Source organism: Colias croceus, chromosome 17, assembly GCF_905220415.1.
Source record: "Colias croceus chromosome 17, ilColCroc2.1".
NCBI lineage: Eukaryota > Metazoa > Arthropoda > Insecta > Lepidoptera > Pieridae > Colias > Colias croceus.
In genome coordinates, this window is record NC_059553.1 from 4,240,913 (window position 1) to 4,256,539 (window position 15,627).

The window sequence follows — 15,627 nt, forward strand, 5'->3', positions numbered from 1 at the left end:
AATAAGAATTCAATGCATGTGGCTAAAAGAGTAAAATATTGTGCAATCTATAGGAATGGATCAATAGAATGCAAATCGCGCGGCAAAACTGCCTCACAAATGAAGACGCATTTATTATGACATAAAAAAAATCAAGTATTACCTCGTATGATAAGTAGTATCCCGTCCCCGTGGCACGCTGGTAGTGAGCACGGCATCGCCTTCCACTTCGAGACCAGTTTCTCCCGTCGTCTCCTCCCCACCATCCTTTTTATTCCCAGACTTCTCCTCGTCTTTGTCTTTGTTGCTCTTCATCTTCTCCGGTTTTAATTCCTCAGATTTTTCCACCTGAAAAAACATTGTTACACAACTGTAAAATATGGATAGTGAATAAATCTAGGTTACATTTTTCCTAGTTAATTGAAGGAAAAGATAAATTTGTATGACCTTAAAAATAAACATATTCGTGTCGTAATCGTAATGGCATTTTATATCATTACACAAATAGATAAGTAGAGAACTGTCCGCCAGTCAAATATTTCGTCTACTTAAAAAGTAACTAATTTCATACGTTATATTTACCTGAATATCATCTTCATCAACATCCATGGGAACTTCTTCATCATCCTTCAGTTTATCTGCTTCCTCCTCGTCTTGTTTTAACGTCGGTTGTTCGTCCGCTTGCTCTTTTGTGGCTGCATCTACCGCCTTATAAAGTAAAAAATTGTTAAAGTAGAGAAAATCTCAACATACAAATTTGACTTTATACATGTGATACATACACGCATAATATCTTTTGCTTATGGTTATGGTCGAATTTCAACCACTGAGCGGCTACTAGAATGAATTAATAAGTTCCAAACTTGATAGGCAGACTTCCAATTAATATTGTTTGAAAGTCAGGCAGTCTATCTGTTTGGCTTTGATGGCTTAACCACGGAACAAATTTTGATTAATTTTGCCGTAATTTTAGTTAAAAGATTATTTTTATCAAATCTTTCTACTGGACTAAAAAAACGCAAAATGCACGCAAAAAATCAATACATACCTGTAGATCATCCTTTTTGGCCTCTTTCACGTGTTGATAGGCGTCCGCCTCATGGTCGTCTTCCCTTTCGTTATCACCGCCCTCTTCGTCCGCGTCTTCACGTTCCACGTTCAGTGTGTGCGCTTTTTTATGTTTCTTTTCATTGACTTCACCTGAACAGAAGTAATTGGTTATTTTATAGTTCTTTCTAAACATGAAAAATATTAAAACACAATTTTTTTATTCTGTTGACCGATTTGTGCAAACTATATAATTTAATCGGAAACATTTGCTTAACTATACGATAATTCAAAATCAAACAAACACATAATACTTTATTTAAATAATATTGTGAAAATTTTCCTAGAAAGTATCGACAATTTATTTTGTACACTTGATTACAACAAAAGCCCTTAAACTTACCAAGCGTTCTTTCCTGATCGGTCTTTCCTGGCTTATTCTCATGTTTCTTCTGCGTATCATGAGACGCTTCCGATTTGGCCGCTTGTTTCTCACCGCGATGTCCTTTATCGCTTTTGTCTAACTCCGACCGACCCGTCGACTGTTTCTCATCACCTACTTGTTCTTGTACTTGTTCCTGTTGTTGTGACATAATTAATACATAGGTAATTAATTAATCCGTTTTTTGTCGTATTTTTATCGCCATTTTATTTATTAAACAGTAGAATTATCTACCAGTTCTGAACGCGGGTAGCGTTCGCTTGGCTTGTAGCCTCCATATTAATTATTTAAGTATGGCTACAAATCACTGCCAAAAAATAGTTATTTCGAATCTGTGGAATTTAATATTGCTTTACATGAGTAACAGTCTAACCTATTATCAATCGTGATATACCATTCTAAATATTATTTCAAACTCAAACTCAAACTCAAACATTTATTTATTCAATTAGACTACTATTTAGTAGCACTTTCGAATCGTCATTACATAAGTATTTTTAACATTTACCACCGATTCGGAAAGCAGTATCTATGGAGAAGAATCGGCAAGAAACTCCATAGTTGCTCTTTTAAAATCATGTCAATATTACATAATATGTAACTTATATATTTTAATAGATAGATTGTTTTTTTTTCGATCGTGTCAATAGTTTGTAAAATTACCTTGTAGAGCAATCTAAATAAGTATTTTGATAATGAACGTTAAATAAGTTTAAATATAATATAAAAAAATTAAATCTTCTTACATAAGGCGCGGCCTCCTCATCCTTATCTTGTTCTGCGTTAGTTTCCACATTATCATTGGTTCCTTTATCCATTTGCGCATTTTCAGCCTTTTCCGCCGCAGCCGGGTCTTCATTAGACGGATTCGCTTGTGGATTGGCTTCATGCTGTTTCTCTTCTGCTTTATCATCTTCGTTTATTCCCTCCGGGTTCTGTGGAAGTTCTTCCTTATCGTCTGGTTTATCTGGCTGCTCTTCTTCCGGTTGTGTTTCATCAATTTCCATGGTTTCATCGGCATTAGTTTGTTCGTCATCATTATCTTCCTTCTCTTGATTTTCTTCGGACGTTTCATCATGTTTCTCTTCTCCATTGTCCTCTTTCTGCAAAAATGTCAATTGTATTATAAAAAAAATAAAGCATTTGAATGCCGTAAAACCAAAAATATCAAATTCAATATTGTTTCTTGTTAAAAATGCAGTGTCTGCGAAGTTTTATCTAAGTGTAGAACATATTATATCTTAAATTACAACAGATTAATTAGAAATTGCCGTATTATATGCATTATTATTACAAAAGGAACTCATAGATTAAGATCTGAATACAATATTACCTCTTTATTGCCGTCATCAACACCGTCACCACCATCCTCCTCGTCACTGGAAACATCCAAACCATTCCTGTTTTCCTCCTTTTCTTCTGTTTCTTTAGGTTCTTCTTCTGGAATATTCTCTTTCATCACGTCAATATCGAATGGATTTTCCGTTTCCGTTTCACCCTCCTAAATAAAATTAAAATAAAATACTTAATAATAAATTACGAAAATACATAAGAAATGTTTTCAATTACATAAAAAGTTTTTAAATTTCAATATAATATTACTAACCTTATCTTCTTCAGCTTCTTCGCCATCTACATTCATATCTTCAGGCATTTCAAAATCTTCTGGTTCTGGATACGATTGTGGATTTCCATGGTATGGATCAACCTATAAAATATCAATAGCATTAATTCAACCATTAAATTTCACAATATTTTTTTTCGCAATAGTTCATATCAATTTTAACGAAGTTTTAACTCACGTGATCATCATCAACTTCGGGCTCATTAATTTCATTGATGTCTTTCTTCTGTTTTTTCTCTTTACCCTGATCGCCATCATCGACTCCTTCCTCTTGGTCTTTAGCACCCATCTCCTTTTCTCCCGTACTCTCGCCTTTGCCACGTTCCTCTTTATCCTTCTTATTAGATTCTTCTTCGTTTTCTTCTTCATCTTCTGAACCCCAAATTTGTTGATCTAACCTTTAAAAAATTGCATAAATTGATACTTTACAATGCTAATAAATATTGCGTAGCTAAGAACAAATAGAGAGAGAAAGAGTTTCTAAAATATTGTAACTGGAAAACCAGTTATCTAAAGACAAAATAAAAAAAGTTTATTTTGTATCTTGAATATCAAATCTTTTTCTGTGAACAACTCCAAATTGCGCAGTTAAAGAAGACCTATGTGACTTTCAAAAATTAAACATACTTGTCTGCAGCATTTTCTGTATTGCCCATTTGTTTATCAGCATCATCATCATCATTTTCTTGATCCGAATCACCTTCTGCAATTTTTTTTCAGAATAAATTATACAATATTTAAAAACATTTTACATAGTTTTTTACTTTAGTTATTTTTTAAGTAATTTTATTTAAAGTGGGTACCTTTTTGCTCTACATCTTGTAAATGTGAATCAAAGTCATCCGTCATATTAACACCCTTTTCTTCTTCCTTACAATCGCGGTCCTCCTCTTTCTTTTCTTCTCCTGGTTTATGAGCATCGTCTAATTGGTCCTAATCAAAAACATGTAGTATGTTAGCATTTATGAAACACATATGAAAATAATATTATTTCATTAGTCATTCGCTTTTTATCTGTGTGTTATCATTTTAGTGTTCAGACTTTAGGATTTAAATACGATTTATTGATGGTATTATGTTTCCCGTAATTTCGTCTTAAGACTTTCCGAAAAAAAATCTAATTTACCTGATTTTCAATTCTCTCAGATACATCCTTTTGTCCCTCCCCTTCGCCTAGTCCCATACCACTTGATAGTTTTCCTGGACCACCTTCTCCTTCACCTTCATCCATATCTAGATCAGATGGCTTGCAGAATCTAACAAAAAATAATTAATAAGTATTAGGATTATTTGTTTATCGTGAGTGAGCAGACCTTAAAATAATAATTTGTTTAAACTATCGTATTTAAATAAATAAATTATGAACATACCCTTTTGTGGCTAGGTCTGAAAAGATCTTCAACAAAACAGACAGCATTTTGCATGACACTCTATGCACTGCAACCTGTTGAGCCACGAAGTATTGAATGAAAAGTACGGTTTGTTCCAGTATAGGCACTAGCCTCATTAAAACTGTTTTAACATCTTCAATATTTTTCTTGGCCGAAATGTATTGAATGAAATCGAGCACCAAAGTCTTTAATTTACTAGTCAACACCTCTAATTGTAGTATTTTGCGATCAGATGAAAGTTTATCCTGTAAGAGATCTTTCAAATGTTTATCTTCAAGAATTTCTTTGGATTCTTCTTTATCATTGTTTTCCTTATTTCCTTCATCAATGATTTCATCAATTGCATCTAAAACATCAACATTATCCATGCTCTTTTCAACAGGTAAGTGTTTCTTATATAGAGATTGAATTATCAACAGCATATTCGCTACAATATCTTCGGTTTGTCTGAATAATCCTTCTTTGGTATTCCCTTCCAATGCTACATCTATGGTTTTATCTATTTTACGGATTTTTTGCATTGTACTGTTAAGGTAGTTCTCTAAATCTTCTAAGCAACATAGAATTGGATGGTGCGACTTTCCTTGTTCAGTAACATTATATTTGAATTCAAAGTTATATTCTTCCAGAATAGCTTTCACTTTTTCTTTTAATATTCCTAAAGTGATAACTCCATCATTTACCGTATCTACGTGAACTTGTGAAACCATCGGAATTAGATCATAGATTCCCAGGAATTTAGGAACTGCATTTGTCAGTTTATTTAAAGCTGTTCTTTGTTTATCAACTAAATTGATAATCGCTTTAATTTTCTTGTATAATTCCTTCCATTCGTCACTGCCACTATAACAGTGAGGTAAAAGTGAATTCGATAGTAGTCTGTCAAATTCTGGTTCGCAGTTTGCATTTAATCCTTTTTCAGGCAAAGATTTTAGCACAATACTCAATTGATCGAGAAGAATGGATGCATTGCCATAACAGTCAGAGAGAACTTCAATTTTATCATTAAGTGTGAACACATTAACGAAATCATCTAATTCGAGAACATTAGTGATACTCGTAGCAACGGATCGTAGGTCACAAATGTATCTAGAATACTTCGCTATTGTTTTTTTCTGTTTGTTTGTTAGTTTCTGAAAAGAAATACATTTATTTTAATAAATGTGTTATTGTAAGTAATAATTATTTTCTATTAACTGTTAATATATATATATATATATATATAAATACCAACTTGGGCACTAAGTTGATCCAGCCCGACTGCCGGTGCATTCCTGACTCCACCTTTTCCCCCTTATTACTCGACTCCGGTTGCATAGATCTTGCCCGGAGTGGCAACGGCGCAAATATTTGAGCGATGTTGCCAAACGTATTCATGGAGAAATTGATATACTCAACATTTTTATTGCTAAGATCTTGAACTGAATCGACTCCGTAACGGCCGAAATTCAGAAACCCATAAACACTTGTTGGCTCCGTTTTATATACCAAATCCAAAGTCGTATGTTGATCAGATCCATTTATATTATCAAAATTACAGCTTTATTTGATCCGACAAAACGAAACTGTATATTAAGTAACGTAGATTAATTTTTCGTAAACACTACAGTATTTGTTGGCTCCGTACACAAACATATTATAGTTAGTTAACCTTCCATACATTGCTAAATCCGCCTAGACTAGACAAACTCGACTCCGTAACGGTTCAAATTTTGAAATGCTCAAACACTTCTTGACTCCGTTTTATATACCCTGTGTATATACCAAATCATAAGTCGTATGTTGATCTGTTCATTTATATTCACTTGTCATGTCAATGTCATGACATTGACATGGAGATATGAAATTATGGCTAGCAAAAATCTCCTGAGTTTTATGGAAGTTGAAGAAGTCGACCGTAATTCAATTGAAACTTATAGAAAACGTTGTGAAACTAAAAAGATAGATATTTGGACGAACCTTTCGTCATACAGTGACGGTGATAATTCTCAAGTAGTATGCAACCTACAAATAACAACCTACCTCTTGAATCAGAGCAACTCGTTGGCGAACGCTACACGTAAGATCCATATTGTGATCCGTCAATATTTACTATCGGATTATGATATTTATTGACGTGTAGGGTAGTGTATTGACGGATCACGGATGTAGTGATGATATGAAGGATATTCGGTCGGAGTTGAGCCTTATTAGTACATTACTTGAAAAATATGTATGCTCAAATGAACAAATAGTAAACAAATTCATGAAAACATTTCTGAGGTAAAAACACAAATTACCGAATAGACTAGAGTAGATAATTTTTGAAACAAAAAAAAATCGCAGTCGGATGAAACCCATTAGAAAAGGAGGGGAATATGATGAAAATAAAATAAATTACGGTCAATCCGAGTTCGGGAAGTGGGAGGGGGGAGCTTTTAAGAGAAAAAAAATGGTTTCTCTCGATTTACGACAAAAATACAAGTCCTACGGAAAAACGTTCAATGGCAAAGCTGTAGGTAATAAAAAGATCTACAACTTTTGTATTTACAATTTTTTCACATAACCTCAAAATTTAGGTGAAAAATTCAAAAAACCATGTTTTTCATTTTTTATTTTTATCTACTTCAAACAAAAATTTTTTTTCTCCGAAATTTGGTGGAAACTTACTTTATTATGTAACAAATACACTGTAATTTTTTGATTGAAAATATTTATTTTTGCGCCTTATTTTTAATTAATACCAAAAAAACAAGCTAATTTTCAATCGAAAAGTCACCCGTCAAAATATCAGCTTTTTTCAAAAACTTCAAATAGTTAAAATAGATAACGATAGCATTCCCTTACCAATTACATGTGGCATACCACAAGGTTCGATTCTAGGCCCATTGCTTTTTTTTAATTTATATTAATAATTTACAAGATTTAAAGCTAAATGTTCACCTAACATTATTATGCGGATGACACCTGTCTGTTTTATTTTGGTCCCTCTATACATGACATGATAGCGCAAGCACAAAATGATTTAAATAAATTTAATAAATGGTTTCAATGCAATCTACTTACAATAAATATAATATCTAAAACATGTTATATTAAATTCAAAGCTCATAACAAAATTATTCCACCACACGCTCCACTTAAAATTAACGGTGTTGTATTAGAACATAAAACCCACGAGAAATACCTAGGTTTGCGAATCGACAGCTCTCTAAAATGGAATTATCACATCGACCACCTAAAAAATAAATTATCAGCACTTCTTAGATCTCTGCGTAATATTACTTCTTGCATTCCTCATAAATTACACCACACCATCTACAACACGTTAGTAAAGCCGCACCTAATGTATTTAATAGAAGTATGGGGGAGTGCTTACAAAAATAAATTAGCGCCACTCCAAATTTTACAAAATAAAATCATTAAAACTATATTTAATTATCCTTTTTTAATTCTACAAATAAAATCTACGACGACAGTAAAATAATGAATTTAAAACAATTATACTTTTATAATACGTGTATGTTCATCCGCAAAGTGCTACATAAAAAAAAAATACAAATATTATATTCTCAACATCAAATCGCCACTATCCTAATAGACGAGCTAGCTATCTTGCCCTCCCGAAGATCCGAACAAATTATGGCGAACGGCAACATACGAGGGAGCACGATTCTATAACGGATTGCCAAGCAAATTGAAAATTGTAAACTCATTCAATGTATTCAAAAAACAATTAGACCAATGGCTGAGCTCGGTGGGCTCTGATTGGCTCATTTGAATCGGATCAACAAGAGCTAAAACGCAAAAAAGGTGGATTTGTATAAAACGCACGTAATTATTATTATTACTGATGGTGACACTTGTGGCTCCGTTCAGATCCACATACGGACGGTGGTGTGGCAATGGATCCACAAATACGAACCGGATCAACAAGTGAAAACGGATCAAATAATTACTAACTATATGGCACGTTTGATCAACATAGTGCCCGTGGAGATATCTATATATATATATATATATAATTAAATACATACCATAAGTTGAGCAGCAAAACCTTTACAGCGCTCTATATTCTGTATACCGAGGTCAGCGTGCGGTGACTGCAAAGCCGCTGTCATTAAACGATGTCTTGCGATGTTCTTCTGGAAATACTTTTCACATCCCGACCAAAGTAGGGAGAGTGTTTGATCGCAACGCCTGTAAAAATTGTGAAAAAAAAGTAAATACTGAGCAATTTCTGTACAAATAAATGAGCGATTAGGACAAAATTATAGAGCTAAGTACACAGCAAACGATTTTTATACCGTTATAGTTCATGAAATTATAATGACCAATCCATTTCTGTTGCCACTGCAGGGAAACAGGTTGCCAAAGAAATTTCAAATATTTTGCAAAGCATAGCAATAATAGCTACCCGATATAGAACCATAGTTATACGTTCTACTTAAGAAACTTACCGATTCTTCAAATAGCTCATAGCTGCGTCCAAATCCACTGGAGGTATTGTGAAGTCGCACAATTCTTCAGAAGCACTTAATATCACCAAACCAGTGCGATAATTCAGTCCCATTTTCGCAAGGTATTTGAATAGATCCGCGAGCGCTTTACGTTTTTGTTGGACAATGTTCTTCGCTTGCGATTTCTGCCTGTCTTTTGGAGCTGAGGTATCCACCTACAAATTATTAGTTTCATCGTAAATATATCATTCGGATTCTAAAAAAGAGTTTATTTACCAAATACAATAAACTTTTAATCATATACAGGGATGAGACGTACCTCTAGTGATCCCAAATGCGTGCTGGTTTCTATAACCAGCGTTATGAAATCGTCAAGTCCTTGCACTAAGGACGGATATCCGGTATTAATCATTGTATCTTTACAAAGCTGTTTTGCCTTAGTGAGCAAAGTAGGTATTTTCGACAATAAGCTCGTCTCGGGTATAAGGCTGCATGGTTGATCGGCTTGATCTAAGTATTTCTAGAAATGAGATATAAACATGGCTCATAAAGATTTTTAATTATACATAAGAGAGCTAAAAAGTAGACAAGTTGTAAGTTGTAAATTTCAACTTATTATCATTATGAAATATGCACCTTACCTTTATCCTTTTCTCGTATGGATATGGCTAGCATGAAAATATATCACTTATAACCATTAGATAAAATAATCGTAAACAAGAGTAAATAATTAATGTACTGTCATGCTAAACTTATCGAAAGTAAAACTATACAGCACATATAATTGTACATAACTTTAGTATAAAATTAAAATACAAATTCAATTTAAAACTGAAATAAAATATAATTACCTTAACATTCCTCGCCAGAACGATATGTATCAACGGGTCAATCATATAGGCGCCACCAGCGGGTGCGTTATGGGCACTGTTAGCGGCCACACGCTTCGGTCTATCCCATATACCCACGTGCTCGCTTACTTCTCCACTAGTATCTACGAGCAGGCTGGATACGCTCTCCATTAGAACTTTCTAGAAGACAAATACGATAGGTATTATAAATTTTAACATGTATAAGAGTATAATGAAACATACGTAGACAGTTAACGGCTTTGACCCGCCACTAGTATCTACTAACAGGGTTAGAAATTTCTAGAAGGTACGAGAAAATATGAATAGTGGTATACGAAGGTAGAAGGTACGAGAAAATATGAATAGTGAATACTACGTTATTTTAATGCCGTTTGGTAACCTGGGTTTATATGATGAATTAAAGGAAACTCAACATTATAAAATTAAATAAGAATACTAAATAAACTGCAGTAAATCTATACACAAAACTCTTTTCTATCCAACTGTAGTTATGTACACAATACTGTGGGTGAATATTATTACATAAACCTTTAACTCACGTAATATTCCATTAAATAACACTTTAGCACAGAAAAGAGAAAAAACAAACCTCAAATTCTTTACAATGTTTGTGTAAAGCCTTGTGAGCCTTATCAACTGTATCCTTTACACTCCAATAACTAAGATCCCTGTCCCAAGTGCATATTTTCACAAAATCACGTAATTTCTTCTCAATCGGTGCACGTTTTTCTTTCAAGAACGCACTCACTTGAGGAGAAAATTGTGAAAAGTAGTTGTGTATGTTCCATATTATTGACAATAGTTCATCTGAAAATAGATAATCAAGTGTAACATAATTTTGAAACGTCTTCACGAAATTTAATAAAAACTAAGTGACAACTATAACAAATGATAACGGGAAACGCAAGTTACTTCACATGTGAATAAACAATGATTTCTCATATTCGAAGGTATAATTAAATATTAAACAATTTAATTTATGAAACAATGATGATCATGCTTTACCCCCTATCAATTCTACCCTTATTAAGTATTGTCATATAAATACTGTTAGACGTAACTTTTGATTTAATATTTTTGTGGATGAATAGTTGTTATTATAGTTGTCACTATTTCATGTTAAAACATGTTTAGCTGTCGGATAGTATAAAATGCTGCCTTGAATCGTGGGCCGTGGCGCATTCGTACGAATCGTGGCTAGAGGTACAGACGTTTTTTATGCGACGTTTGACCCAACTACCCTCACATTGTTAATATCAACTGGATATGGATTATGGATATAATGGATTAGTTATCAACTGACTACATCAATTAGGCAGTTATGTGGATTCGCAGTACATTCTTATTACATTCTAACTAATAATTTAACCCAGCCCCCTGTACATTTGTAAAAATACAATAATTTAACATACTTCTTCTCTCGCCTGGTTGCAAATGCACCAAATGGCAATGATACGCGTACAAAATGTCAAGTCTAACTTCATATTCAGCCACGTTTGATTTCTCCATAAAGTCTCGAAGAACTAGGGTAATCCTTGTTGGTGAGACTGGTTGGTTATCGAGATTCTTTGAAGGATCCAAGTATGAAATGATCACGGTATACATGTAGAACCAGTATTTGTGAGCGTCCGACTGTTTCCTTGAATACAATAATATATTCTGGTTAGTTATTGAGTAATTTATTTTCATGCTATGTATAACATGAAACACGGTAAGAACATCAAAAAATATGCTGCTCTGAAAACTTTTTATAAATATTCTCAATAAAGAAAACACTTCATATTATTTATTAAGAATTCTTCATTAACACAAAATTGATGATAAATCTTTCGTTTTCTGATAATATATTTTTTGTAGAAAATTTCTTGAGTTTTTTTACTAATGTTAAAATAATACGAATCGGAAGTAAACTAATTGTGCACGTAACACAATTTATTAATGAAACAAGAAACATTGGTTACGTCAAATTAACAGTTCTATAACTTACCTCTGATACAGATTATTCAAGCACTCCTTCCAATGGCTCATCTCTAATTTCCTCCAATTTATGATCTGTTGGCCCACAGATAATGATATCTCTATCATATTATTGCCCTTGTGCGCATTTTTGTTCCATTCTTCGATCTTATCGCGAAGTAGTTCCAAGCCAGTGAGGAATCGTGATACGGGGCTTGAGATCGGGAAGTTTAGTATTCTGTTCACTATAACCATTATCTGGAAGAAAACCATCAATTCAAAATAAAGATATTTAAAAAATTCAACCAATGTTTAGATGCTGATTAAGTAAGTCATAATACATAGTTTAAGGCGGTTACGGTGACGTCTTAAAGCAGTGCTAGTTCCAGTTTGGGACAAAGACAGACCTATATAAGTCGTCTAGCGCCGTATCTTTCCCACACTAATATTAGTACTGCTTTAAGATGTCACGACCTTTTACAAAAACCTAAAAAAAAAAAATAGATATGTATATCTTGGAGAAATATGCAATTAGTTTATGCATTCATTGAATATATTTAACATTCTTACGTCTTTTAAAGTGGGGAAGTCTGGCCATTGCTCCAGTAATTCACTTGTATTATCTCGCACTCTGTGAAGCAGCGGTAAGCACTCGCGCGTTTCCGACACCCAGGGTGAGCGATAGAAATCCACTTTTTGATTGGAAGATTCTGAAATCAAATGTTATACTCTATTAAAATGTTATAAGCAAAAAAGATACCTTGCAAATTATAGCATAATAATTTTTTTTAGCAAAAACGTTAGGCGATTTTTTCAAATGTGTCGAAATGGATTTAACTACTTACCGAGCCCATCAACTTTAGCTTTAATATGAGATAACAGCACCAACAGACTAGGAGTAATTTCACGTTCAAATACCGCATCCAATCCTTCCCACGATCCTTGAGCAACTTTACTGAATATGGGATACCGTAATAGTAAAGGAGTTACGACATCATTGCCCACTATCTTTTTCGGAGCAGTCAACCATTCTGCGATGGTCACATTACGAACGAAATTCGAATGCCACTTATATATCAACGACACATCTTCTGCCGTCATAATTAGTTTGGGTTTATCTGCATTTTGTACTTTTACTTTCCTCTGTTCTAAAGTAGGCGGTTTAAATTCTCCGAAATCGTCCTCAGCATACGAAGGAAACATTTGCATTATTTCTTCGTGAGCCGTGGCCTCTTCGTCTTCATCTTCACATTTTGAAATAGACCTGTAATTTTGATAATTATTGTTACAAATACTTATGTAAGTATTTCCTATATAGATAACATTATATTATATCGTAGACATATACTTACTTAGTGACATATAAAGCTTCGTCGTCCTGTTTCTTCCTTTCCATATCCTGTCGTTGTTTGTCCCAAGCTTTTACTATTGCATTCAATGTATTCAACACCGCGCTCATCGACGCTTCATCGACTCGACCCATCGCTGTACAGTTCATCTTTAACTCTGATAAATTCATTTTTAATATCCTAGAAACAGAAAAGTATTCAATTACATCTTCTCACATAATAAAGAAATGCTGTTATTAAGATATTAAGTTGTAAAACTTCAAAATAAATTTTATGATTTGAACATCTTAAAACTTACTCTATCCATGATGATTCAATCTTGAACAAATCAGTTTTGCCACCTACTCCGCGTCTCAACATTTGTATGAAATGGTTTGTTACATATCGATTAAGGTGTTTTTCCTTTACATCTATAACATCAATTTTACTGGGATACACAAGCAAACTCCTTAATAATTCAGGCAAAAATTCTCCTTTTTGTATTTTTAGGACAAGTTCTCTCATCACATCACTCAAAGAGGTTATACTGTGTATAATTTGAGAGAGTGAACTCTGCAAAGGCTTTGCTAAATCGGGGAAGGCCTCAGCATACACAGTTTCAATATTTTTATAGAAAGCTCTAGTTGAATTCATCCATGATATTGTTTCTCGAATAACGGCCTCAGCTTTATTTACTGTACTTTTATTCAGTTTATTACTCGCGATAAAATCTATGTAAAGTAAATTGCAAATCTCTATCATTTTTGTAGATACCGTAATTATCGTCCTTTCTGAGAGGATCGACTTTGAGAAATGTTTACATTCCTAGAAGAAAAAACAATTTAAATATTGGAATAACTATTAAATAATATATCATAAAAGTAGCTATATTATCATAAATTATATAACTGAACAAAATGAATCCTTATTAATTGTACTTACTTTGACAAAATTACAATAGGACGGTTTATCAGGACGGAATGTATTACCAGATGCGTATTTATGAATTTTAAGCGCTGTTTGTTCTTTCAAATTCATCAAAATTTCGCAGTGTGGGTGCACTTTCTTCAACTGTTGTAATGTATCATTATTCAAAGAATTAATCGCCACTTGAGATGACTTTTCGATATTGCGATTTTCATTGATAGTGCCCGCAATTACACCTTGAACGTAGTACGAACTTAATAGGGCATTAAACATCTGTATGTCTTCTTCAATATACTTAACTTTCATACGATACTTCTCGACATGGTCTATCGGACTCATTTCTACCATAAATTGTACAAACAATAAACTAGTTAGTAGAGATAATTGCGCTGTTAATATCTTCACTTTAGTCACATTGAGTTTATTTAAGTTTAGTTCTTCTTTAAGTTCTTTATTAATTCCATCGGCTTTTGCTAATGCTTCCATTAAGTAGGAGTCGATCTTAAGATGTTTTAGCAAAAAACTAAATTTATCATCGGTTAATTTGAATATAGGATTATTCAAATTAGAAACAACAATAGAATGGAGATAAATAATTAAATGGTCATATTTCTTCATTTCAAATACAGCATCTGCTTCTCTGAAAGTTAAAAGCATAAAAAATGTACTGAATTTAGAAACTAAAAGTTAATTGTGATACCAGATAATTAATATTTTGTAGTCTTACAATTTAGCAGCGGCAGTGATATCCAAGGTGCCTATATTATTCCATAATATTTTTAAAATAGACTCCAATTGTAAAGAATATTCCACTCTGTTATTAAGAGATACTTTTTCATAGGCTAGTAATTGCTGAGACCCTGAAATACATTAAAATGTTATAATCCTATATAAAAAGAGCCGTGAGTGCCGAGCACACGTGTCAGAAGTGAAACTTGTTATGCAAGATTCAAAGATACCAAACGGTATTGCCATGACGCAACCTTGAAAATTTACTCTCTATGCGCCTAAATAAGTTTCACTTCAAAAGTAACTTAATGTTAATGTTGATGATAGTTCAACAAATATCAAAGCAAATTTACAAATCGCAACAAAAGCATCTTTCTTATAAGAACTAACCTAGCTAGTGAATATACACCAAATTAAAATCAACCTTATTCATATGAATTAAAGTCGGCTTTACATGATTTTTTTGGAGGACGAATTTAAGGTATTACACCTGATAAATGATCACCACCCCCCATGAGCACTCGCAAAGTTACCTTTGTGAGGCTGTTACAGACTGTCGAAGGTGGATGTAGGCTCTCTTTTTAAATAAATCCATGCCACGATGATAAACTTTAATTCATGACGAAAATAAATGCATAAACAAGAACTCACCTTCCTCTTCAACCAACATTGTAAGCTGTTGAATGTAATATGGCATTAATGGCAGATTCATTGAAACCCTTTGCGTATTAGCTGGTATCAACTCCATGACGTCATCAGAACTTAAATGATTCCCAGATAAAAACAACGAAGGATGAACGGCTGGTGATGATGCCAATAATTTATAAATCTCATCCCAAAATTTCGTTGTCATTGATGATAATCTAAAATAAAATATAACCAACTATATCGGT

At 33.3% G+C, this 15,627-nt stretch overlaps 1 protein-coding gene across 1 annotated transcript in view; it reads right to left on the bottom strand.

The window, feature by feature from the left end:
- The window catches only part of LOC123699012 (midasin), a 32,476-nt gene that overhangs the window by 5,831 nt on the left and 11,018 nt on the right, over nucleotides 1-15,627 (bottom strand). The window contains exons 12-37 of the mRNA XM_045645870.1: nucleotides 15,386-15,597; nucleotides 14,733-14,865; nucleotides 14,021-14,645; nucleotides 13,398-13,903; nucleotides 13,103-13,279; nucleotides 12,596-13,014; nucleotides 12,321-12,460; nucleotides 11,782-12,008; nucleotides 11,207-11,433; nucleotides 10,384-10,601; nucleotides 9,774-9,953; nucleotides 9,242-9,442; nucleotides 8,923-9,137; nucleotides 8,500-8,662; nucleotides 4,463-5,616; nucleotides 4,219-4,348; nucleotides 3,896-4,025; nucleotides 3,720-3,795; nucleotides 3,271-3,490; nucleotides 3,075-3,176; nucleotides 2,802-2,969; nucleotides 2,215-2,571; nucleotides 1,430-1,604; nucleotides 1,028-1,179; nucleotides 562-687; nucleotides 143-327 (exon numbers count right to left, since the gene is read on the bottom strand). Coding sequence (XP_045501826.1) covers nucleotides 143-327; nucleotides 562-687; nucleotides 1,028-1,179; nucleotides 1,430-1,604; nucleotides 2,215-2,571; nucleotides 2,802-2,969; nucleotides 3,075-3,176; nucleotides 3,271-3,490; nucleotides 3,720-3,795; nucleotides 3,896-4,025; nucleotides 4,219-4,348; nucleotides 4,463-5,616; nucleotides 8,500-8,662; nucleotides 8,923-9,137; nucleotides 9,242-9,442; nucleotides 9,774-9,953; nucleotides 10,384-10,601; nucleotides 11,207-11,433; nucleotides 11,782-12,008; nucleotides 12,321-12,460; nucleotides 12,596-13,014; nucleotides 13,103-13,279; nucleotides 13,398-13,903; nucleotides 14,021-14,645; nucleotides 14,733-14,865; nucleotides 15,386-15,597 — 6,618 coding nt within the window. The remainder of the gene's footprint in view (nucleotides 1-142; nucleotides 328-561; nucleotides 688-1,027; nucleotides 1,180-1,429; nucleotides 1,605-2,214; nucleotides 2,572-2,801; nucleotides 2,970-3,074; nucleotides 3,177-3,270; nucleotides 3,491-3,719; nucleotides 3,796-3,895; nucleotides 4,026-4,218; nucleotides 4,349-4,462; nucleotides 5,617-8,499; nucleotides 8,663-8,922; nucleotides 9,138-9,241; nucleotides 9,443-9,773; nucleotides 9,954-10,383; nucleotides 10,602-11,206; nucleotides 11,434-11,781; nucleotides 12,009-12,320; nucleotides 12,461-12,595; nucleotides 13,015-13,102; nucleotides 13,280-13,397; nucleotides 13,904-14,020; nucleotides 14,646-14,732; nucleotides 14,866-15,385; nucleotides 15,598-15,627) is intronic.